At 54.5% G+C, this 22,831-nt stretch overlaps 2 protein-coding genes across 2 annotated transcripts in view; both read right to left on the bottom strand.

The window, feature by feature from the left end:
* PSMB2 (proteasome 20S subunit beta 2) overlaps positions 1 to 22,831 on the bottom strand; it is a 200,207-nt gene that overhangs the window by 14,865 nt on the left and 162,511 nt on the right. The gene's annotated exons all lie outside the window — the stretch shown is intronic.
* Positions 20,112 to 22,139, bottom strand: C24H1orf216 (chromosome 24 C1orf216 homolog). The gene is made up of 2 exons (XM_071767846.1): positions 22,083 to 22,139; positions 20,112 to 21,790 (listed from the first exon to the last, which is right to left on the bottom strand). The coding sequence occupies exon 2, from the start codon at positions 21,772 to 21,774 to the stop codon at positions 20,968 to 20,970; it is 807 nt and encodes a 268-aa protein (XP_071623947.1). The 5' UTR covers positions 21,775 to 21,790; positions 22,083 to 22,139; the 3' UTR covers positions 20,112 to 20,967.

The raw sequence follows: 22,831 nt of genomic DNA, 5'->3' as shown, positions 1-22,831 counted from the left end.
CCTCCCAACACCCCAGGCTGGAGCCTTTCTGAGATGCCAGCCCACACGTGGCTTCCAGGAGCCATGGGATTAATGCCACCTTCTGCTGGGGACACCCCAGAAGCAGCCTCGTGGGGACCCTGCCTTCTGCACAGCATCTTCCCTCAGACCCACAAGAATCTAAAAACTTTTTTCTTTCTCCTTTCTCTCACTCACTCTTTTTTTAAGTTTCATTCTGAACAGCCGGCTGCGTTCAGCCTGACTGGTTTGTTATGGCTTATAATTTGTGTTAGGATTAATTAACTAATTACCGACAAATGTCCGTTGGCAAGATTCTGCTTCTGCTTGTCAACTTGAAGTATTTAATTATTTTAATCATTTACTTTCATCTTCAGAATTTATGCTCTTCCAAGAGCGTTTCTAGGCATCTTTTAATTATTATTCTGATTTTTTTTTTTTTTTTTCAGAGGGGTGGTAAGCTGAGGGGAGTGAGGTGGGGGATGGAGTAATTTCTCATTAACTATTTCAGTGAGTTAACTTCCTCAGAAAATCATCCTTGGTTTTCAAACCCTGGCACAGGGAAAGGACAGTCTGGATGAGGGCTGGGGGGGATGCACAGAAAGGTCTGGGCTGGGCTTTCTCTTCCCAGCTGGAGTCCTCCCCTTCCCAAACAGATTTTGGGGATCCAGCCCGGGTGCTGCTGCTCTACCTGCTCCTGGGTGATTTGCACGGATATTTTCCTCCCCAGGAATAACCCCCCAGCTCTGGGGGAGCCCTCAGGACACCCTGTTAGGCACAGAAGAGTCTCTGCAGGTTCCAAGTCCAGGTGGGCTCTCAACCAGCAAGTAAATAAAACCAAAGATCCTGGGAAAACGTCCACTTCTAGAGATTTTTTCATCTTTTCCAAGAGGATGGATTGCTCAGCAGCCTGAGCTGGTTCAGAGAGCACCAGGAGATGAAATGGCAGCTCAGCACCAGGCAGGTCCTGGGCTCAGAGCCTTGAGCAGCCAAGGGATCCAATCTCCCTTTTTCTTTCACACCTCAGAGCTGCAGCACTGCTGTGGGGTTAAAACAGAAGAAAAGGACACACAAACTGATAAAAACCAGTGAAGCTCAGAGTCTTTCCCTGATACTTTCCAGCAGACTTCCAGGTCGGGTTTTTTTTGTTTGTTTGTTTTGTTTTTTTCCCTTGCCAAATGTTCTCTGCTGCCCATAAACCCAATTCTGAGGTGCTTGCAAAAATCTCCCCTTGCTGGCCAGGTGCCCCACGTCCTGCAGCAGGACACACGTCCCCTGCTGACTCCAAGGGTCTCTCCAGTAAATTCTAATGAGGGATTCAGCCCCAAGAATATTTTTTTTCCTGCGACAAATGAATCCCTTGGACCAGAGTGCTGCTGAGAGTGTGCTATTTAAAAGGTTTCTGGAGGGTATGTAATTATATTGAAAATAATCAGGGGCAAGGCAGCAGTATTATTACTACTTATCATATCACTCTAAACTTAATCCAGACTGATCTATGGAAAAACATCAGGAATGCAGAAGATGGAGCTTCCTGAAGTGAGAGGGATCTGCAGCGGTGCCCTGGGCTGACATGGGAGGCAAGGGACCAGCGTCCCCCTTGGAGTCACCTACTGGGCCTGGTGGGATTATACAAGGACTGGATGGGAGCAGGAAGGCTGGAACACAGTCCTGGAGCCTCTGGAGTCTGAGATTTAGTCCTGGTTCTTTCAACAAATTTATGTTCTAGGGCTTGTCAGCCTCTGCAGTGACATCCCAGCCCCTTGTCCTGAGACACAGCAGCTCCTGAGCAAAAGCAGCATTGCCCTGGTGGGTGTTCCTGGAGAGCTCTAAATCAGATGAGAAAGACTGTCTTAATTAACTCGAGAATCTTGTTAATTAGAAGCCTCTGTTCGTTAAAAATTGCTCTTGTGACCAGACCAAGTCATGGCTACAGATGAAGGCAGAGGAACAGGCAGGTTCAGAGATGGATCACACCTGGGTCTTGTGTGGGGCAGAGGTTGTCAAATATCAGTATTTAAAACACAGATGGACCACTAAGGCTCCTCTGGAAGCCAAGGACCCCAGAGTGGGGCAGGAGGGGAAGAGAACTTTACAGAGGGGCCAAGAGAGGGAGATGTGACCAAAGCCCCAGAGAGCTGGGCTGGAGGGGCTGGGAGAGCCTGCAGAGAGGGAAAGAGAGGCACGGGGGGAGCACAGGGGACAGAGGAAGGCTGCACAGAGCTGTGAATAACCTCTGCATCCCCCCAGGATCCCCCGAGATCCTGAGCTCAGCCCTGCAGAGGGCAGGGGGTCTTGCAGGGCTCCAGAGGAGCAGCAGGGGAACAGCTCCAGGGGTCCCTGGGGAGCAGGAGCCGGGCTGGGGCTGAGGGTACACAGGGGTCCTTGTGGGAAGGAGAGCCTCATCCTATTGAAGGCTGACAGAATGAACTTCAGTTTATGCCCCTGGCAGTTTTTTACAGCTCAGCTATTCCATTTAGGGCTTGGGAGGCAGTGGAAGGAAGCTGGGATCGCTTCACTGACCAGCCATAACATCCAGCCAGTACATTAACTGCCCTGCTGCCCTGATCTGATGTGGTTTTACAGACAATAGCTACTGGCTATTTAGGCAATGTATAAATTAACATATTCTGCACAAACTGGGAGCATATTTAAATTAAAGGAGAGTGCCCTTTATTTGTCAATCATTCAGCGTCCGCATTTTTACATTCCTTTAAAAAGACAACTTCACCCTCCTTAATTCTACCTCAAACCGTTCATCTCGGTGAGGGAAAAAAGCTGTTTGATTGCTCAAGTGTTTCTTTGCCTCCCCCCCTCCCCTTCCCCTGCCTCTCTCCTTTAATTAAAACAATCCCAATCTGCTCTCCTGGAATTTCTTTCCCAGTTCTGCTCAGTAACTTGTGACCTTCGAGCCAGAGCACCTTCGGTTCTGCCCGGGCTGGAGTCTGCCTGGCAGGCAGAGGTCAGAGATGCAGAGATAAAGGATTCCTCTCAAACCAGCCCCCAGAACATGGGTGCAGAGCAGCATTTGGGTCAGACATGGTCACACATCGTGCAGAGGAGGTTGCCAGGGCTGTTGCAGCAGCAAACCTTACCTGCTGCTGCTCAGACATTGATGCCCGCAGAAAAAAAAAGCAAGAAATGGGCATTGGAGATGCACTGCACTGATGGGCTGGACAAAATGGGAATTAAAAAAATGACCAGAGTGGTATTTTGCAAACCTGCAGCAGCCTGAGGTCACTCCTCTCTCAAGTGGCATTTTTATTAAGAACTGCGTGGTGCTGGTGCAAGAGCCAGGGAGAAGTTTCCCATTTTGCATTTCTAAGAATCTCAGGGTTTCTTACAGCTCGGTGGCTCTTGCAGTGAATTGCAAGAGCTCAGCAAATTATCAAAGGGCTTTTCTCTTGACAGCAACTGTCAACAATAAAACACCTTTCCCTGCCTGATCAGCGGGCTGGCTGAGAGCTTCCACCAGGACAAAACTACTGGAGTATTTGAGCTCTAGCTCAGCTATTTTGCTGTCTACAGAAAACACAAGCTAAAGAGAAAAATCCACCATAACCCATGTCCCAACATTCCCAACTGCCACATCCCTGCTGGGAGAGGGTAAAATTCATCACAAAGCACTGCCCCTGGGGCAAAGTTTGCCCCCTCTCTGCCTGTCAGCCCGATGCCAACACCTCTCCTGGCCCTTGCAAAATGGGTTTATTTAAGACCAAACCCAGCATCGATCAGGTCTGTCAGTCACTCTCCTGGAATAAAGCACTGGGGCTGGAGCTGGGGCTGGTAATGGACACACGCTCAAATAGGCTTGCAGCCATTTCATGAAATGCCCCCAGGCTGGATATTTTTTTTCTTTTTTTTCTTTTAATTCTTATTTAGAGAATAAACATTTTGTTTGTTAAGAAACTGTATTTAAGGTGCTTTTCTTAGCCCTGAGGAGCTCTTGCATAATGTTCTGCAGCTAGGCAGCTCTGGAGGGGGTTTGGAGGAGCTGATGGGGTGCAATGGGGCAGCCCCAGCCTGTCCCAGGGGCAGAGGAGGGGGGAGAGTGGCTCCAGCCAGCAGAACAGACCCAGCACAGCTCGGGGGGTGCCTGGGCAGCAGTGAGGGGCACAGTCTGAGGGTGGGACCTGGCTGTTCACCCTGTGCCAGAGGTGCCAAGGCTCCAAGTGAGTAACACCCCAAAACGGAGCTGCCTGCTCCCTTCCCCTCCTCCTCCTCCCACCTGTTTTCCATTTCCCCTCATGCATGGGAAGTATTCATTACCTGGCTTGCTGCACTGCCTGGCAGGCTGTGCCCTGCAGCCATCCCCCTGAGCTCTGTCCCGCAGCTCCGTGCCCTGCCCTGGTCCTGCTGCTGGGTGAGGAAGAGGAGCACAGCACCGACCTGCTGGGACACGGGGTGCTTCCCATGGCAGGGAACCCCAGAGCTCATCAGCTTCACCTGCAAACAGCTTGCTATGGGGCAGATGAAGCTGATGAGCCCTGAGCTGGGTCTCAGCCTCAAACCCCGCTGGCCCTGGCATCCCCTGGGAAGGGGGTGACCCAACCCCCTTTACTGGGGAGGGACATGAATTCATTGACTGTTTCACAGCCAAGGATGAGTCCCTGGGTTAGAGCCCTGCCCTTTCCCCACGCTGCCAACTCCATCCCTGCTTTTGGCACCGGGGAAGCCGAGGTCCAGCCCCCCAAAGCCCAGTACCTGGTGCCCACCAGCCAGGACCTGCAGAGGCAGCACAGGAAGGGAGCAGCAGCTCATGGGAGCAGAAGGGCATTAATCACCTCGCTGTGATTAGGGGCTCACTGAGCACAGGCTGCCTCGGGGCCTTTCTGCTCCCATACCTCCCAGTGCCCCAGTTTGCTGCTCTCTGAGACAGACACAGTCCGAGTGCACACGTGGTTTGCGTTCCCTCCGCTGGCTCCACCACCTTCCCACCCCCTGCCAATTGTCATGGTGGGAACGTCCGTGTGTCCCCATGCTGGAAACGGCCTTTACTTAATTGCTTTCAGTGCTTTGCTGCACGGCAGAGGGGTAAAAGCAGAGCCTGCCTCCCAAGGTGCTTCAGCTCCCGGCTGTGGGACACCTTCCCGGGGTGAAACTTCAACCCAGGGGACTGAAACCGTGGGGCTGTTCCTTGAGATGGAGGCAGTGGAGTGTCCAGGGGTCACCTGGGGGCTGGGGACCCTGGAAGGACCATCAGAGGACAGCCCAGGGGACCCGCTGGGAGAGACAGGCTGAGAGCAGGACATGGGGGATGTAATTCACCACCCAGGGCCATGATGTCCTGGAGAGGAGCAGCCACCTCAGAAAGCCAAGGGTCCAAAGGTGCAGAGATGCTTTTATTCCATCTTGAAATACACAAATTATGCTTTTATTCCATCTTGAAATACACAAATTTATTCACTTGCAGTCATCCTTTTTCTGCATGGAGATGGATGTGTACACACATGTTATTTTAACTTCACAGCTCTCCCATCCGTACATAAAACAGCCCAGGGAGCCAAAGTTGATTCATCTGTTTGCCACAGAAGATGGATCAGTTAGCAAATTATTTTATTGACCTGCAGCTCTGCTCAAGGTCATTTGTTTCAGTGGACAAGGCAGCATGCCTGGCATGGCAAGCAGGGCTGAGGAGGGAACCTCCATGTGTGATAGGCACATCCCAGCCCCTGGGAATCTGCCCTTGCTGCAGAACCCTCAGCCTCAGGCTGGACCCCTGGAAGCTCATCTGTGCTCACCAGAGAAGCTCAGCACTTGGGCTTTAATGCTGCAACTTTCTCAGCTGTCTTGAGGCTTTTATCCCTGGCTGTGGCTGGGAAAGGAAATCCCTCCTTCTTCATTGAAATGTGGCTTGGAATCTTTCTGCTTTGTTCTTAAAGGACAATGAAAATAATTTCAGACGAGGAAAGGAGGAAAGAGAGTCAAGCAGCTCAATCCTCATCCAAACTTAACCCAGGTCTGTAGCCCGCAGGGACAAGATGTGCACATAAAACTGCACTGCAGGAAAGCCAGGCCCTTCCCAAGCTCTTCATCTGCACCAAAATTCAGGCAGGGAGAAAAGTGAAGACATTCTAATGTGGAGCTGCCTGAGGTGTTCTCTGCAGGGAGCAGGCAGTGCTGAGAGACCCAAACTTCCCCGGATGCCCCTGCGTCCCACACATCCACCCCAGCCATCCCCTGCTCCTGAGCATCCCTGCTTTCTGCTGTCCTCTCAGAGGCTCCTGTGGGGCTGGGGCCTTCATTGACTTCGCCTAAACATCTATTAATTGATCACTGCAGGGTCACCACAGGCTTCTGCTGGCAGTCAGGGGAGATGAGATGCCCACGGAGTATCCTCTCATGAACTCCCACCCCACCTCCATCCACACATTCAGCATCTGCTGCTCTTGCTGCTGAGGCAGCATTTAACCAGAGACATATGGGGCCCATTTGAAGCAGTGTTGCTCTCTCACAGAGCCCAGACTTGGGAAGAACTGTCTGATTTCAGCTTGTGGTGACAAACCTCAAGCCTGGATACAACTGGGTGCAGACACAGAGCCTGTGTCAGCCTGGCTAGTGGCACCCACGGTCACATCACCCTCAGGATGAGGTTGAATCCACAAGGGACAAGGAACAGATTCTCTGTAGCAAAGCCACTGATGTGGCCTTTAGCATCACTCAGTGCTGAGCCCTTCCTATGGTGTCATCCCACATCCAGAGGGCTGCAGGAAAACCATGGGGATAAGAAGAAGCCAGGCAGTGGTTCTGCCCCTCACCACAACCTCAGGAAACGGATCTAAAATAAAAGCTGGGCTTTCTCTGTAGCCCCACCCTGGGCTTCACACTTTTTCCCAACTTTAAAAATGTGCCAGCTGAATTTTTTAAAAAAAGAAAGAAAAAAAAACAAAAAGGGAAAGTAGCACATCTCTTTGTGCAAGGCTTTCTGAAAATCCCTGTTAAGTTCCTGTACATGCTGACAGTTTTACAATTTACATGACAGCTGGCTTGCTTGGAGGAGATCTCTGTTAATTAAAATAACACAAAGGGAAAGAAGCGAAATCGTGTCAGCGGATAATTAATTCGGAGCAGGGCACCAGGCTGCGCGCCGATCCCGCTAACAAAACTCTGCAGGAATTCACAGCTTTGCGGGGCTCAGCCCCTCCCACAGCCGCCCGGCCACCGGGCACCGAGCTGGGCCCCATCCCGCAGGGACACCCGCTCCGTGTCGGACCCTCCGTGTCCTGGGTGCAAGGACCCGGGGAGAGCTGGGGTTTGGGTAAGGGAAAGCTCGACGCTTTCCAGGGCCATGAGCCAGACCCTCCGAAGCCGAACCCAGGGGGGTTATCTCCCCGCTCTGCCTCCGGTGCCCTCCTGCCATCCCGGTGGCACCTGGCAGTGTCCCGGTGCTCTCGGCTGTGCCCGGTGCCCACTCAGCAACTCCCGGGGAAGTTGTGCTTAGTTAACTATTCTGCAGCTCGCTCGGGCTGCTTAAGTGTGCTGATCAGGCGGGCCTGGAGATGGGGAACGAAGGAAAAAAAAAAATATGGAAAGAGAAAGAGCAGCCCAGGGCTCCAAAGCAGCTGAGGTGTCAAAGACAGAGATTTAATGAATGTGCCTGCGGTTCACCTGAACAGATGAGCACAAGCTAGAAGGAGAGAACGAAGAAAATGGAAAAAAGAAAGGATCATTTTTCAGATTGGCAGCTCCCCTCCCAGACATCTTTTAACAAGAGAGGCAAAAAAAAAAAAAAAAAAAAAAAAAAAAAGATAAAAAATTAAAAAAGCCTTTAAAGGCCCAGCCAGCTGCTTCCCTCCACCGCAGCAGGGACTGTGTGTACCCTGGCACCCTTGGCAGGGGCTGGGCTGGTGCTGGGGCCCCCAGACCCCCAGCTCCCCCTGTGCTGAGGATCAGGGTGCTGCGGGGAGGAGGAATGGCTGGAGAGGAGACCTGCAGAACCGGCGGCGACGGGGCAGAGCTGTGGGCTCATCCATCACCGTGCCAGCCCCTGTTAGAAGGCAGGCGTGAAGTGTCTGCTTGCAGAATAAACCTGTGAACTGAACATGTTAATAAACGGGGGGGTTTGCTATAGCAGCTCCGGCCAGCGGCTCTCCACACCCTCCGGAGCCTCCCTGGCACACCGCAGTCACCCGCACCAGCCGGGCAGAGCCCCCCGGGGGTCCCTGTCCCCCACGTCCCCACTCTGGGGCCAGGCTCCCTCTGGCTCCCTCTGCTCCCTCGCTTGGTTCAACCTCTGGAAAATGCACGGGGAAGCCTGGGAGAGCTTTGGCTTTGGAGTTTCTTTGCAGATTTCCAAAAGAGAGAATCTCTTCCCCAGCGTCTCTGGAGAGCCCCTTTTCCCTCCTGCTTTGTAACCATTTCTCCTCTGCACGTGGCCGGTGGGAACTGGGGCAGGAGTACCCCAAAATAAAGAAAAGCAAACCCAGCATCGCCCAGGTGTTCCTGCCCCTGCCAGCCGGGTGCTGGGACCTCAGGGTGCCCCCGAGCCCTTGCTGCGCCCAGCTCAGTGCTTGGCTGCTGCAATTAGGGCTCTCTGGGCTCCTTGTAGCTGCAGGACATTTTTGAAGGCAGGACTTTGATCTGATTTCCTAAGAGTTTCTCTTTCCCTTCCTTTTCATGTGTTTTCCCTGGGTTTTGTCTCATTACCCAGGTGAAGGCTGATGCTCCCCGAGGCCGCCGGGCCGGAGCCGCCGTCCCCATCTCCTCCCCAGGGCAGGGAACGGGGCATCATTCCCTCCTGAAACAAGTTTGTCCGTGGGCCTTTCCTGAGCAGAGCCTGCCAATTACGCCGAGCTCTGTCAGATCAGGTTCTTGTCAGGGAAATGCTGCGCCGGGGTCCTTCTTCCTTCCCTCCCCACCCCCTTTTTATTTTTTCTTTTTTTGTACGTGTCGGTGGTTGCTTCTTGCTTCATGTTTTTAATGATTTTGCAAAGGAGTCCCAGTAACGGAGAGAAAGGTGCTGCCCAGGGGTCTCTATGTGCTGCTCCGGGTCCCGGTGGCACCACTGCTCCAGGGAATGTCACACCTGAGTGCCAGGCAGGGGGACAGCCTCGCGTCCGTGGGGATGTGCCACTAAAGAATGGGCAGTCGTAGGAGGGCTGTTGGCTCAGCTCCAGAGTATCAAAATCATCCCAGAGAAATAAATCGGTAAATCTTGTCCCCTGAACGTTAGCATTTCTTCTTAAAACAAGCCCAGCCTTCTCGTAGCCGTAATCCCAACACCAATCTCTGATTAAAACTCCAGTGTTGAGCGAGTCGTAATCCTCACCACCTCAGGGCCACTTTATAATTATTACTATTATTTTATCCATTAAAACCTGTTTTCACTGAATGAAATAAAATAGGGTGAGATAACAAGCTCGCTTTTTCATATATATATATATATATATATATATAAAAGAAAGAAAGAATCATTTTGCATTAAAAAAAAAAGTTAATAAATGGCCGAGCCCCAACAGATGGGGGGTGTGCGGAATTTGCATTTTTCAGATTAACATGCACGAGCGAAGATAGAAAACGCACTTGCCCCGGGGAAATAATTTGAGAAATCTTTGCATATTTTATTTAAAAGCATGCCGCGTTAGGCAGGGTAATAATGCAGAGCGATGGTGATTAGGTTAGGCCTAGAGGGATCGCAGCCCGGGACCCTCCCTCCTCTCACTATCTTGTCCACCCTCCGAGCCCCCCTCAAACCCTCGGTGTTGCATCCCCAACACCCATCCCGAAAGCCAACCCTGCCGGGGGGAAGGGGGGGTTAGGGAATCGTTGGGAGCTGTCCTTTTATGATTTAACCCCCACGGATTTGGGGCAGCTCCCACATGGGATGCTCCAGCCCCATGTGTGTCAGTAACTCGAAGAAATTCCACCCCACCCCACGCCCGCAACCACCAGTCCCGCAGACCAGGTGTCTTCTCGGGGCTCTGCAAATCCGCCCTGAGCATCAGCATCCCGGGGGACCCCGCAGCTGCTGGGGAATCCAGGTCACCAGGGGAGGCTCTGGCAGCCCTTAAATCCTGCAGCCGGGTCAGGTAGCACCTCAAGGCTCATCCCTTCGAGTGCACCCCAGCCTGGGAATGCTGCCTGTGGAATATGCTTTGAAAAGGCCTGGCCTTAGCTGCGGGAGTTTGGGCAGCTTGAAAGAACAAGGGGGGGTTTCTCACCAGCCATTTCCACACGAACTCAGCACCTCTGCAGGTCTCCAAGCCCCAGGACTCGAAAGTGCCTGACCAAGGGGTCTTGTCTCCCATCCCACGGGAGGGAAGGGGCAGGTGAAGCGAGGTGCTCACAGCCGGCCCCAAGCTGAGCCCCTGGGAGTCCCCCAGGAGCAGCCTCCCCCCCAGCTGTGTCCACGGGCAGCCTTCCCCCGTCTCCAGGGTTTCACCCCAGGGCCCCGACTCACAGTGCCCGCGCTGCTCCGATCCCTGGGGCTTTAGAGCATCCTTTGGGTTCCTCCTGGCTAATTAATATCTCGCCCCGGCGAAAAACGAGGGCAGATGGAGGTGCCCCTCCAGGAGCCACCGGGGCTGAGCCTCCGGAGAGGGACTGATCCTGCAGCTCCCATTAACACCGCTGGTGTGAGGCTGGGTTAAAACCTGCCGAGCCTGAGGATGAGAGTCCCGGCAGCTGTGCAGTGTAGCAGGGTGATAATTGGGCAGCGAGAGGGGAAGAAGCAGAGGAAAAAAAAGATAGGCACAGCAGGAGCAGAGGCTTTTGCACCGAGTTAGAGGGTTCTTCCTTGGGCAGGGGGCTTGACAGCTGCCCTACAAACTAGGGGGGGGGTTGTGTGTCTAAAGGTGGGTTGCCCCTCCATGCTTCACTCTGAATGCCCCCCTAAAAGGGGTGAAAGCACCAAAACCAGGGCCAAGTTGTTGCTTTGGCCTCAAAAATCTTAATCTCTTCTGCAGTGTGGGCCTCTTCATTCTGGCATTTAAAGCTTAAGGTGTCGTTTGTCAGATTTTTGCAGGTGATGAGATCCTGCAGTCATTTCATAAATTCTTCAGCCGGGGGCTGCAGGGAAGACTGCCCTGTGCAACACAAGAAAATCACTCGGAGATTCCCCAGAGCAGCCAAAGCACTGTGCTGGAGGGCAGGGAGCTGGAGCAGCCACAGCTGGGGGTCCCAGGGGCTCCACAGTCCCCAGCGCTCCCGGAGCCATCCCCAGCCCCTCGCTGCCCCCGGACCCTGAAACATGGCAAAAAATCCTCTTCCCTGGCAAACCCAGACCCTCGGAAAGCTCCTGCCAGTTCCCCGGCTTTGAAATCTGACCCAGAGCCTGGCTCTCTCCCTGTCTGCTCCCATTATTAATAAACTTTGAAGGGCTCCCTTCTGTCCTTAATGAGATTAGTGTTATTTTCATGCGTTGCTGCAGGGCAAAGGACTGAAAAAGTGGCTGATCTGTAAACTAAAGGGTGCTAATCTATAGAGGGTGGGTCCCCCATTCGCATGGCCTCGGGGGCTGGGGGAGAGTAATCAATTAAAAGAGGGGATTAGAGGTGCCGTGGTCACCTACTTTATAGAGGTCACCCCGACACCCTCCCGAAAGCCGGCGGCTGCGGGCAAGCTGGGCCAGGTCCAGCCCGGGCATTGAGGCTCATACAATAAAAAACAAAACAAAACCCCAAAAAACCCTAAACTCAAACAAACTTAATCGCCAGCCCCTGTTCACATTCTGGACCCAAAGACGCAGTGGGGGAAAATCTCTTGTTAATATATTAATGGCCACAATTTGCTCAGCGGGTCTGCCCGGGCTTTGTAAATTCATGCTAATTTGAAGCACAACTTCACTGCATTTTTTTCTTTTTACACTCTATTTGAGTGCTTTCATTTTGCCATGAACTTGGGAAAGAACAAATAAACAATTTGACCATATATGGTATTGCTTTTGCTTTGGTTGTTTTAACCATGGATTATTTTAGGGAAGGAGAGGGTGGCCTGGCTCAGACTATGTCGAAACAGCTTCCAGTGTCCACAGTTGTGCAGAGAAGAGGTTTATGCCTCGAGCTTTTTTATCCCCAGAAATACCCGGAGAGCTCTGCAGAGTTTGAGCCTCTGCCCACGCTCCGCTTCGGGCCAGTCAGAACCAACCCGCGCTGCTCCGACACGGGCGACCACACGCGGTCCCAGGAGCTCTGTCCTTCCCCTTGGGTCACCAATCTGTGCCTGAAAACGGCCCAAAGCCCTGACCTGCCCCCGGCCCGCCTTTGGGGAGAGCAGAGGGTGGTTTGTGTGATGTGGGACTGACACAAATCAAATGCCTCTTGGCAGCGAGCAGGAGCCTCGGAGCATCCCGTGCCGGAGCTGTGGACGGGGATCACGGCACAGCCGAGCCCTGGGGAGGGGGATGCAGCACAACCCTCATCTCTTCTCACCATCCTTCCAACGGGATGTTCCCACAGCCCCTGGGACACATGGGACCCCCCAGAAGCTGTGTCGCCATCACGGGGACACCGATGGCAGCCGGTTTGCAGCGGGTGCAGGGCTGAGGCAGCGGTGCCACAGTTGTCACCCGCAGACACGGCTTGGTGGCATCGTGCTAACGCTCATCCACCTTGAGCACCGGCAAGGAGTCGGTGGGACGTGTTGCTGCCACCATAACACATCCCTCAACACCACACGCGGTCCGAGCCCCCGGCTTCCCGGCCAGGGCCCTCCGATGCTTCTCTCCTCCCTTCCCCGTGCGAAGGGGATGTCAGTCTGGTTTTATTCCGAGCCCCGTTGCTGTCTGGGCGATGGTTATGGGATGCTAAAGGGATTAGCAGCTCCTTGCTCCGGCAGATAACGCGGGAGCTGCGGCGCAGAAGGGTGCGAAATAATCACCTTCATTTCCGCGGGTCTGGGGGTGCGTGGGGTGAAGGGTGTGCGCATACCCCGAGGCACCGGAGAGCACAGGATGAGCCCCCGGGAGGGGACGAAAGGCCCTTCTGGTGGGCTGGGGACACACACACACCCCTCCGCACCCCCCCAGGCTCCTCCGCTAAACCCTCCCCTTGGCAGCGGGTTTAATCCTTCAGCCCCAGGGTCCGGGCTGCATTGCCATGGGCGCTGGATTAGGGACCGGCCCTCAGCACTCCTTTGTCCTCCCTATTGTGGAGCATTTTGCTCGCCTCTGCTTTAAACCTTGTAACCATTTTGCTGCCTCTTAAAACCGGGTTGAATAGGGGGTGGGGTGGAGAGGGGCTTGGGGGGGGGGAGAGGAGCCGAGTCTTTGAGGTTGAAGAGAAGCATTCAGGCTGCAGCTGCCCCGTCTCAGCACATTCCCCGTGACCCCCACGGGCGCCGTGGCGGCCACCGAGCATCATTGGCAACTCGGCTGCCGCGGGACAATCCACCTGCTTGCTCGGGACAAGCACTTTCATGCCTATTGGGATTAGAGATTTTAAGTGTCGTTCCAAATTGTGCGGATAAACAGTCTTGTGAAAACTTGTTATCGTGGCGAAAAGCCCCCCGCCACCACCCCTTAGTCCCCGGCCTTTTGTTCGGGCAATTTTTATTGCCGGATTGGATTTGATGAGGTTTAACGTTTATTCTTAGGACTCCATTGAAGAGCTGATCCTTTGTCTCCCACCGTGGAGCGTGAAGAATATGAAACGTAGGCAGAAATAAATCTGCTTTTCACAGGCATTAGCCCCCGGTACACGCTGGGACCACCAAACGCAGCTGAGAGCAGCAGCACCCCCGGCCTCCGCCTGCACGGAGCCATCCCGGCTCCAAGCCCTGTCCCCAGATCCCCTCGAGTGGCCACAGATGACCTTCTCCCGGTGCATCCCGAAGAGCAGGAGCTGGGCACGGGCTGGTGGCATGGATTGAGGCGATGCCAGCTCCGCACAGAGCCCAAAACGCAGCGCGGGGGAGAGGAGCATCCATCCCTGCCCCACTCCTTCCAAAACCATCCCACCCCGCTGCCCGGCATCGCTTCATTTATCACCAGTCGCTTCGGGAGAGATTAATCAGCCGGGTAATTCCTGAGGAACGGTAGCTCCAGGGCCTGCCTCCCATCCCAGGGAAGCTCCCTGCGAGTTTCACCCTCATCGCGGGGAAGCTGCTCCGACACGCTCCGCACGCAGCCCAAACTCCGGGGCCGAGCCCTCGCCCCGGGCTCCGTCCCCACCTTGTCCCCAGGACCGCGGGGCAGGTGCCGAGCACGAGGCTCAGGCCCGGTTCCCCGCAGCCTCCGGGCAATTTTGGCAGCCCCGGTGCCGGTGGCAGACGCCTGGCACGAGCTGAGAGGCTGAGATTCTGGAGAGCCTGGAGCCACCGGCAGCAAATCATGCAAAGCTTGGTGGATCGGGCTGGTTCCAAGCCAAAAAACCCAAACCAAAACAAAAAACAAACCAAACCAAACAAACCAGGGCATGGAAAAGCTGCTGGAAGCTGCACTGGAGCAGGGCTGGCCCGGAGGAGCTCAGCTGGCCCAAAGGACACCTCTCCCACCTCGGATCCCATCTCTGGCTCTGACCTCCCCAAGGATGGCCAGGTCCCATCCCAGGAGCTGTCCCAGCCTCGTCCTCCAGACGTGAGATGCAGCTTCAGGCCCTGCCTGCCCGACCCTGGAATACATAACATGGAAGTTAGAGGGAGAGAGGGAAAACTGAACGGTGGAGAGGAAGTTCTCTGACAGAGCTTGGGTAGAGGTGACAAATGAGTGGGCTGGGACACGAGTCCCATCTCCGTCTCCAAGCCCTCAGGATGGAAGATGTCCTTGGTGGGCAGCTGTCCCTCCACGATGTACCATGTCTGTGGGAGGGACAGCAGAGGAGGAGAGGGGTGAAGGCTCTGCCTTTGGGAGGCAGGACACAGCTTGGCTGGAATGCCCAAGGCAGTGCCACAGGCTCAGGACATCTCTTGTCACACTGTGCCACTGGGCAGCCCAGGGCAGGGTGGGCAGGATGGTGCTGGGGTGAAGAGCCTGTTCCCCATCCAGCACATTGCTTCCCACTTTGCATCTAGCACAACGATTCCCCCAATACCCAGAGATGTTCCAGCTCCTCCCGTTTGGATAAAATATCTGTAATTACACGCATGCCTAATTAGAATTATTTCCAGAGTGCAATCCTAGTGCTTTGCAACCTATGAAGCAACTTGGCAAGAGATTCCCTCATCACTGGGGAGAAGCTGTGGGGTGGCAGTTCTGCTCCTTAGGTGGGTGACCATCCTGGAGTGTTAACAGCTCATTCCCAGCACCTCAAGAAGGTTTTCCCTGGGGTCTGGAAGGTTCAGGAATGTACCTGAGATCTCTGATCCCATGGAGAGGAAGAGAGAGTGGGATTTCTGCATCTGCTCTGTGGCCAGCCATGGTCAAGTCCATGGGCAGGACTTGCAGCAAGTTGGCATGTCCCAGTGATGAGTGTGTCCAGCCCAGAGACCCCCCCCATCCCCTCCCACTGCCCACCCCAGCCTGGCAGCTCCCTGCCTGCTCTGCTGTGCTGTCAGGCAGCATTGTCTCTGCATGGCAGGTTTCTTTCTGCTGTGCAGCCCCTCTCCCCATGCTCAGCAGCCTTTTGCTGTCACATTGTGTTATTTGCTGGAGAAGAAGTGACTGATGACCCTTCTCCCCCTCCACCAGTAGCTGCCCAACACTGCTGAGGTGCAGGAGGAGGACAGTGGGCACAGGGACCCCAGACCTCAGCACCCACCTCTGCCCCCCTGCCCACCAGCATCCACAGAGGTGGCTCAGGGACTGGGCAGGGATGGGAATTGGGAAGGGACATCTATCTCACCTGGGTGTCAAGGCCATATCCTGATCCCCTCCTGGGGACAGCGTGGGGTGGGCATTTCCCCACCCAGCCTCCTGCCCACTGCTGGTTTTTGGGGTGAGGGTCTGGACAGGGCTGCCCCTTTCCAAGACACCCCCCCTGCCTTGTTTCCCCCAACTCTTAATTCATTCTCCATTATTTCTGCCTCCCCCTCTTCCCCCTCTCTGTCTCAGCTGCCTGATGAATGAAGGATGGGTTTTTAAGCCTTTTTTACCCCCAAGGCCTGCAGCATTGGCTTGGCTGCTATCACTGGGATAAATGCAGCTTTTGGGCCCGGAGCAGCATCCGGCAGAGCCCCCCCCGTGCTGGGTTATCAATCCCTGCTCAGCATCACCAGAGCCAGGCTGGGTCCTCTCCACTGGGAGCCCTTTTCCTACCCTCTGGCCACAAGAAAGACCAGTGTGGCTTAATTCTGCTCAGTATCAACACCAAACAGACTCAGCCCAATGCTACTGGCTTCTCTTAATTCGTCTTTGTATTCCTCGTTTTTCATGAATTTTTAAAAAGTTTCAATTTCTCTCCATGCCTCTGTCTTATCTGCCGGGTTTCCGTGGGTTTGCCAGGGCTCTGCATCCCCCTCCTCACCCTCATGGGGAAAACAAAGGGGATGGGGAAGTCTGCTTGGAGCTCTCCACCTTGGAAAGTTTTTGGATGGCTTGAGAAATAAAATGTGGGGCAGCTCAGCAGATGAAAGGGCCAGGGCAGTGCTCAGATCCCTGCTGCCCGGGGCCTGCCACAGCTTGGTGCTCGCTGGCATCATCAAACCTGAAAATACAGATGGTGCCACTGGCAGGGCTGGGGTGGAAAAAAACAAAATTATCTGAGCCCTCCCTGGGCTTAGAAAAAGCCAAATGCCTTTATTTCTTGTCTTGCTTGGGTGCAAAACACAGCCATGAGCTGGAAGCTGCCTCTGCCCTCCAGGTCCTGTCCCAAATGCAGAGAAATTGAGGCAGGACTGAGCAAAATGGAGATTCCAAGATGGAAAACAGAGACAGAGGCTGTGAGAGCAGCCAAGGTGCTGCTCAGGGCCAGCGGGTGGGTTTCAGTCAGATAAGGTCTGAGCCTCCCAATGCCCGCAGCCCCCTGCACTCCAGACCCTGGTGGTCCATCCCTGGGGGGCTGCAGCTTCCAGCTGGGCCGAGGTGTCCCCAGGGTCCTGCTCTGCAGGGGGTGGCAGTGGCCATGCCACAGTGCCACATGTGTCCTGGCTGAGCCAGAGCCCCTCCTGGGCGGCCCTTAGCCCCCTTCCCATCATGTGGCAGCCCCAGGAGGGGTCGTGTCCCCCACCCTGACCCAAAGCATCCAGTGAGCCCTGTTCAGGGCTGGGTGGGCATTTCGTGGCCATCCAAGCAGAACCTTTGTTTTTAAGCCCTCAGTCAAACACTCAGAGCCAGGCAGCTCACGGGGCACTCAGATTATTATCCCCTCAGAGGAATAAAGTGCAGCACTGAGGCTTCTGGGATCCCAGCCCGTGGATGCAGGGCTGGGGGTGTCTGAGCACTGATGCTGCAGCCCAGGGAGCGTTCCCCTCAGCCAGACAGCAGCTACATCATCCAGGAGCACGATGAAATAATGATGTACAGCTGGCCTTGGGGCTCTCATTGCAGCTTGATTGGCCTCAACGGCAGAAGAATAACCGACAGTTTATTGCTTCTTTTCTCATGATTTTAACTCCCAGCTGTTTTCTCGGGGAGGCCTGGATCCCAAGGAGCCACGAGCTGCCGGTGAGGAGCTAAGCATGGGCTGTTCCTGGGATGGGGCTCTGCCACAGGGGGTGAATCTCTGTGGGAAAATCCTCCCAATCTCTGCCCAAGGTGGGAGATGGGACCTGGGCACATCTTGGAGTCTTCCCCTCCTCTTGGAGCAGCACTCAGCACCCCTTGGCTCCAGCACCCAACCATCCCAAACCGAGAGTGCCCAACCACTCACCCCTTGGCACCACATCCCCTTCACCAGCACCCAAAGCACCCTGGTGCCCCACCTGGGCAAAGCCCCTGCCATGGCAGTGATGCCCCTGAGTCCATTCCTGCACACTGACCTCCCTGCTGCCCGGGCAGGGAAAGAGGACAAAAAGCATTTTCATGCAAAAAAAAAAAAAAAAAGAAAGCTGTTGGTGGTCCCCAGCTCCGGGTGCTGTTTGCAGATGGTCAAAGTTGGATGGTTGCAGGTGATTTTTTTTTACCCCTTCTCCTTTTCTTTTAAGGAGCCATGCTGCAAATAGCCTGATTTCCAAGATTTCTCCATCATTAAAATGTAAATGAAAACAGACACGAAAACAATCTGAATTTCCAGCCGAGTTGCTCTTGCTTAATATTCTACCCCGAAGGGGGATGTGCGGAAGCAACAACATTTCAAAGGGAATCATTAAAGAAGGGAGGCTGGAACAGCAGCTCCATCAGATACCACAGCAGAGCCCAGCACTCAGGGTCTTGCCCATCCAACCACTGCTGGAAAGGACGAGTGGGAAACAGCTTTGGAAAACAGAAAAATCCAAGGCAGGGTGAGGGGGACCCACACAGGGCTGTGCCAGGGTCCCACGAGCCCCTCTGCAACCCAACAACCACCTGGACCTCCCAGGCAGCAGCAGTATGGATCCTATAGGGGCTGAGCTCCTCCTTGCACAGAGGGGCAGAGGGGACACGGGCAGTGGGACCCCGTGCTGGGTGCTCTGGGGTGCAGGGTTTGGGGCAAGGGGAGCAGCTCTGGCTGGGCTCACCCTGCCAGCCAAAAGCCCTTTTCCCACTGTAAGGCAAATAAGTGAGCTCTGGAAGTCTCTGAGAAACAATAAAGAGGGGATCCCAGAATGCTTTAAGTGTGTCCCAGTCTGGATCTCTGCATGTTAATGGCCCAAGATGATTAATTTTCTTTTGTACTTTCATGGCACGAGTTATCTCATCATGCAATTCTATTTTTAAAGACTTTTTTTAAGCCTACAAAATACTGGCAAGAATTAGAATGGATTCAAATTACAAGGTAAAATATTTCCCTCCAAAGCTTCATAAATACTTGATTTTTTTTTCTTTAAGCACTATTATTTTAACTTTCAAAGAATGACAATGTTTGCCAAATCTTGCTTTGCACAGTAAAACAAGTCCAGCGTTACAGGGATTTAATACAATAACAGAAAACTTTCAGAGGGGACCTTAAAAACAAAGGGTCCTGTCTGCCTTGCAGGGAAACTCAAGCTCCCATGCCTGGGGGTCTGCAGTGCATTTCCCTGTGCTGGGGGCCATCCCCAGTGAGATCCAGACCCTTATTTTCCAAGGATTGGGAATCCCTGAGGATGGAGACGTCCCTGGTGAGGTCCCAGGGCACATCCCTGTTGTCCCCATGGCCCAGCTCTCCATCCTTGCAGCTTTCTGGCTCTTTATCTTTAGTTTTCCCCCTCGCTGTTGTTTGGGTTTTTAATTCATTCCTAAATCTCATTTGGTCACTGGAGATGGGGGTGGAAAAAAGACTCTGCAGCTGATATTGCAAACCAGGTCTGGGCACCTCAGAGCAGCTCTTGGGTCCCAAGGAGGAAGGCTCACGATTGCAGAGCAGATCCACCACTTTGATGTCCTCCTGCAGTTATTCTTTCATTTTTTGAGCAAATAATCCGTGTTTTCACAATATTTACCTTGGAAATAACTATTTGTTATGCTTTGTAAAGCATTGGACAAAGACAGAGAATGGCTGGGTCCCTCTGCAGGGCCAGGAGGTCTCATGCTGCCCTGAACCTGCTGGAGCCAGGGTGGGAAACAGCCTTAACCTGAGCCATGAACCCAGCAGGGCTGGGAAAGCTCTGCTGGAGGGGTGAATTCCTATCCCCAGCATCTGCAAGAGAGGCTCTGGCACCCTTAAATTCCCACAGATTCCAGGGCTGTAAAGGAGAAGCAGGAAGGGAGGTGAACAGAAAAGGTGAAGGAAGGTTCAAAGGACTCCTCCAGCTTGGGTTTTTCATCTCTAGTTAATCTCTGCAAGGCCTGAGGCAAAGTCACCCTTGGGTCAATACTCAGGTGTTTTTATCTGCCCTCCCCATCAGCCAGGGCCATGGGGCAGGGCAGCAAACCTCTGCCCCCCAATTCCAGCCACGGGTGGGAGGTTAAATCCTTCAGCCCAGCACCAGCTCCCCACCACCCCACGGGGAGAGATGGGAGTGGAGTCACACTTCAGTTTTTAAAAGCCAAAAAAAAGGCTTTTAAATTGAACATGCATTTAAATGAAATGTGCTGGTGTTGGCCCAGCACGCTGCCATCCCATGCATGCCCAGGGAAGCAGGGATGGGAGGATGGGAGCAGGGGGCCAAGGCCCCTGCCCTCGACTGTGTGCCCGGGTATTGTGAAGGGCATTAAAGGAAAAAATGCACTCCAGGCTCACCTCTTTCACCTCCAAGGCTTTTATTAAGGTGTGCAACATGCCCGTGACCTCAGGTCTGGGTAGGAGACAGGAGGCAGTGCTGGAACTGGTGGGCTCAGCCGTGGGGATTAGTTTTCCATGCAGCAGCATCGAGCAGTGGGTGGGGGAGCTCCTGGCTGGCAGCAGAACCACCCAGTGCTGCTCCTGCACATCAGCACCTTCACTGGAGTACATGGCACAGAAACACCTGGTAAAACACAGCAAAATATACAGCATCTCCTTCTGAATCCCTACCTAAGAAAACCTCTATTTATATTCTGTATGTGGCCCTCACTGAATAAAATGCAGGTTAGGAAAAAAAAAGTTCTCTTTGCTTTCAAATGATAAATTAATATAAACACCAAGAGCAAAACTTTGTAAACAACTTCCTGATCATGCACTGTGTTAAAGCATCTCCTGTGACAGACAGATGTGTGCACATATACACTGGCTGTGAGGGAAAGTCTAACCTAACTCTTTAATGCTGAGTCTAAAATATATATATATATATTGGATGTGAATCAGCTGACACATTTATTTTTAAGCATTCTGAGGTCACTTCTTTTCAGAATGATTTTTTTTTTCCTCTCCCCATCTCTCTGCATGAGTTTAGATCTTATCTGCAAAGCTTTGATTTAAAAGATGAGTTGGGCTCAGCAAACCCCAAGGTTCTGAGGTGCACCCAGCCCAACGCCACCGAGTCCCCAGGCTGGTGGGACATGGAGCAGAGGGACACGAGTTCCTGTGCAGAGCAAAAGGGAGACGGATGCCTCAGGGGCTCTCAGATGGAGAGAGATGGGAAGGAGAGGGTGGGCTCCCAGGTGAGTGGCAGGGGGATGGCTCAGGGGCTGGGGGTGGCCAGGCTGGCCGGGCCCTGCTGCATGCAGCGGATCAGCTCCTTGCGGTTGTCCAGGATGGTGTCAAAACTCTCCTGCAGGCGGTTCTGCTGGTCCACAACTTTCTGCTGGAGGCTGTGGATCCAACGCAGCAGGGCCAGGCGCCGGTACATCACCAGCTGGATGTGGTGCTTCTCCTTCTCCTGCTCCTTGAAACGCTCCTTGTCCTGCAGGTGCTGCACGGCCTCCACCAGTGCCGGGAAGAAGGTCCCAGGCTCGGTGGTCTCCAGCTGGGGGGGGCTCCTGGGGCGGGGGGCGGTGGCAGGGGGGTCCCAGGAGCTCCCACAGGCGCTGTCGGGGCTGTCGATGCTGAGGGAGCTGCTGGCATAGCCATTGTCCTCCCCGGGGGAGCTGGGGGTCTTGCTGCATCCCCCAGATGGCTCCTTGGTGGTGGTTTGGACCCCTGCCCCGCCGACCTCTGCTCCCTCAGGGGGGCTGCGGACCCCCGGCTCGGGGAGCCGTGGCCACACGGGGTTCGAGCCTGGAGCAATGTCCCTAAAACGTCCTTGGACCATCTGTCTCTGCATTAATAACAGCAGATTATGGGTCGGATTTGCGGTGTTTTCGCTCTGGTTGGAGCCCTCGTCCAGTGGGGACCCCAGGATGGGCCAGCTCCAGTTCTCGTTGCTGTCACACATCTCTCCCACGAAGTTGGAGTTGGAATCTTGACCCTGCTCTGTCCCCGGGACAGCCGAACCCACCACCGGACCCCCCCGACCTTGTCGGAACGGGGCGTTCGCCGGAGCAAACATCTCGCCGGGGTCTTGTCTGCAAGAAAGACACAGTCAGGGGCCAAGCCACGACCCAAACACCGATCTGCGTGGTTCGGGTGGGGGGACAGGCCTTCGGGAGCCCCCGAATGAGGGCTGCCCCCCCCTCCCGAACCGCGAACATCACCCCCCCCATCCCCTCCCCGCGCACAGGCGGGGCTGGGGGATGCCCTGATGGGAGGATGCGCAGCCCCCCCTGCACCCGTTAATCCTCTAATCCTGGCTGGGGGGGGTGGGGGGGCCCCGGGAAAACCGTGTTAGGAGGGAAGGGGTTTGTGGGAAGCACTCACCGCCGCCCCGGGCTCGGTTCGATGCCGCCGCAGCCGCCGCCGCGAACGGAAGCGGCGTCAGGGCCGCACTTCCGACGGGACCCGGGGGTGTTCGGGGGGGGGACATGAAGGGAGGTTGGAGGGGGGGAGGGAGGGATGGTCAGGATAAGGGGAGCGGGGATGGGAAGAGGGGATGGGGGTGGCCGCAGGCGGTAGGGGGAGAACCGGAGGTGCTCCGGAGAGAGACGTTGTGGGGGGGAGGACCGGATTTTGGGGGACCGGGGATGCGAGGGGGGGCAGTGGTGTTCGGAGAGGGACGGGGATGCTGAGAGGGGGTGGCTGCTCAGGGAAACAAGGGTGTTTGAGGGGATAATGGGGCTGTTTAGGGGGGGAATTGGGCTGTCCCAAAGCAGGATGGGGATGTTTGGAGGGGGATGGGGGTGTTTGGGGTGATAGGGATGCTGCAGAGGGGACAGGGATGCTCTGGGGGACAGGGACAAGGCTGTGCACCCGGCGAGCACATCAATGCCTGTCTGTATACCCCTCCATAGGTGCCACACTGATGTATCCATCCATAACACCCCACAGGGAATATCTCCTGATCAGGGAAATTCCCACTGGTGTCTGCCCAGCCAGGAAGAAGGCTCCAAGAGGGCTGTGGGATGGAGCCCCACACTGTGGGAGCAGGACAGGCTGAGGGCATGTGGGTGCATCCCACCACAGACACACTGACTCCTTCCCAGCCCCTGCCCTCTTGGTCCCGTGGAGCC

Source organism: Heliangelus exortis, chromosome 24, assembly GCF_036169615.1.
Source record: "Heliangelus exortis chromosome 24, bHelExo1.hap1, whole genome shotgun sequence".
Lineage (NCBI taxonomy): Eukaryota > Metazoa > Chordata > Aves > Apodiformes > Trochilidae > Heliangelus > Heliangelus exortis.
Note: the sequence above shows the minus strand (reverse complement) of the source record. Positions and strands in the feature narration are given on the sequence as shown.

What these genes read in the sequence shown, in the direction of transcription:
- C24H1orf216 (XM_071767846.1), bottom strand. Translation starts at nt 21,774, where the DNA reads ATGTTTGCTCCGGCGAACGCCCCGTTCCGACAAGGTCGGGGGGGTCCG.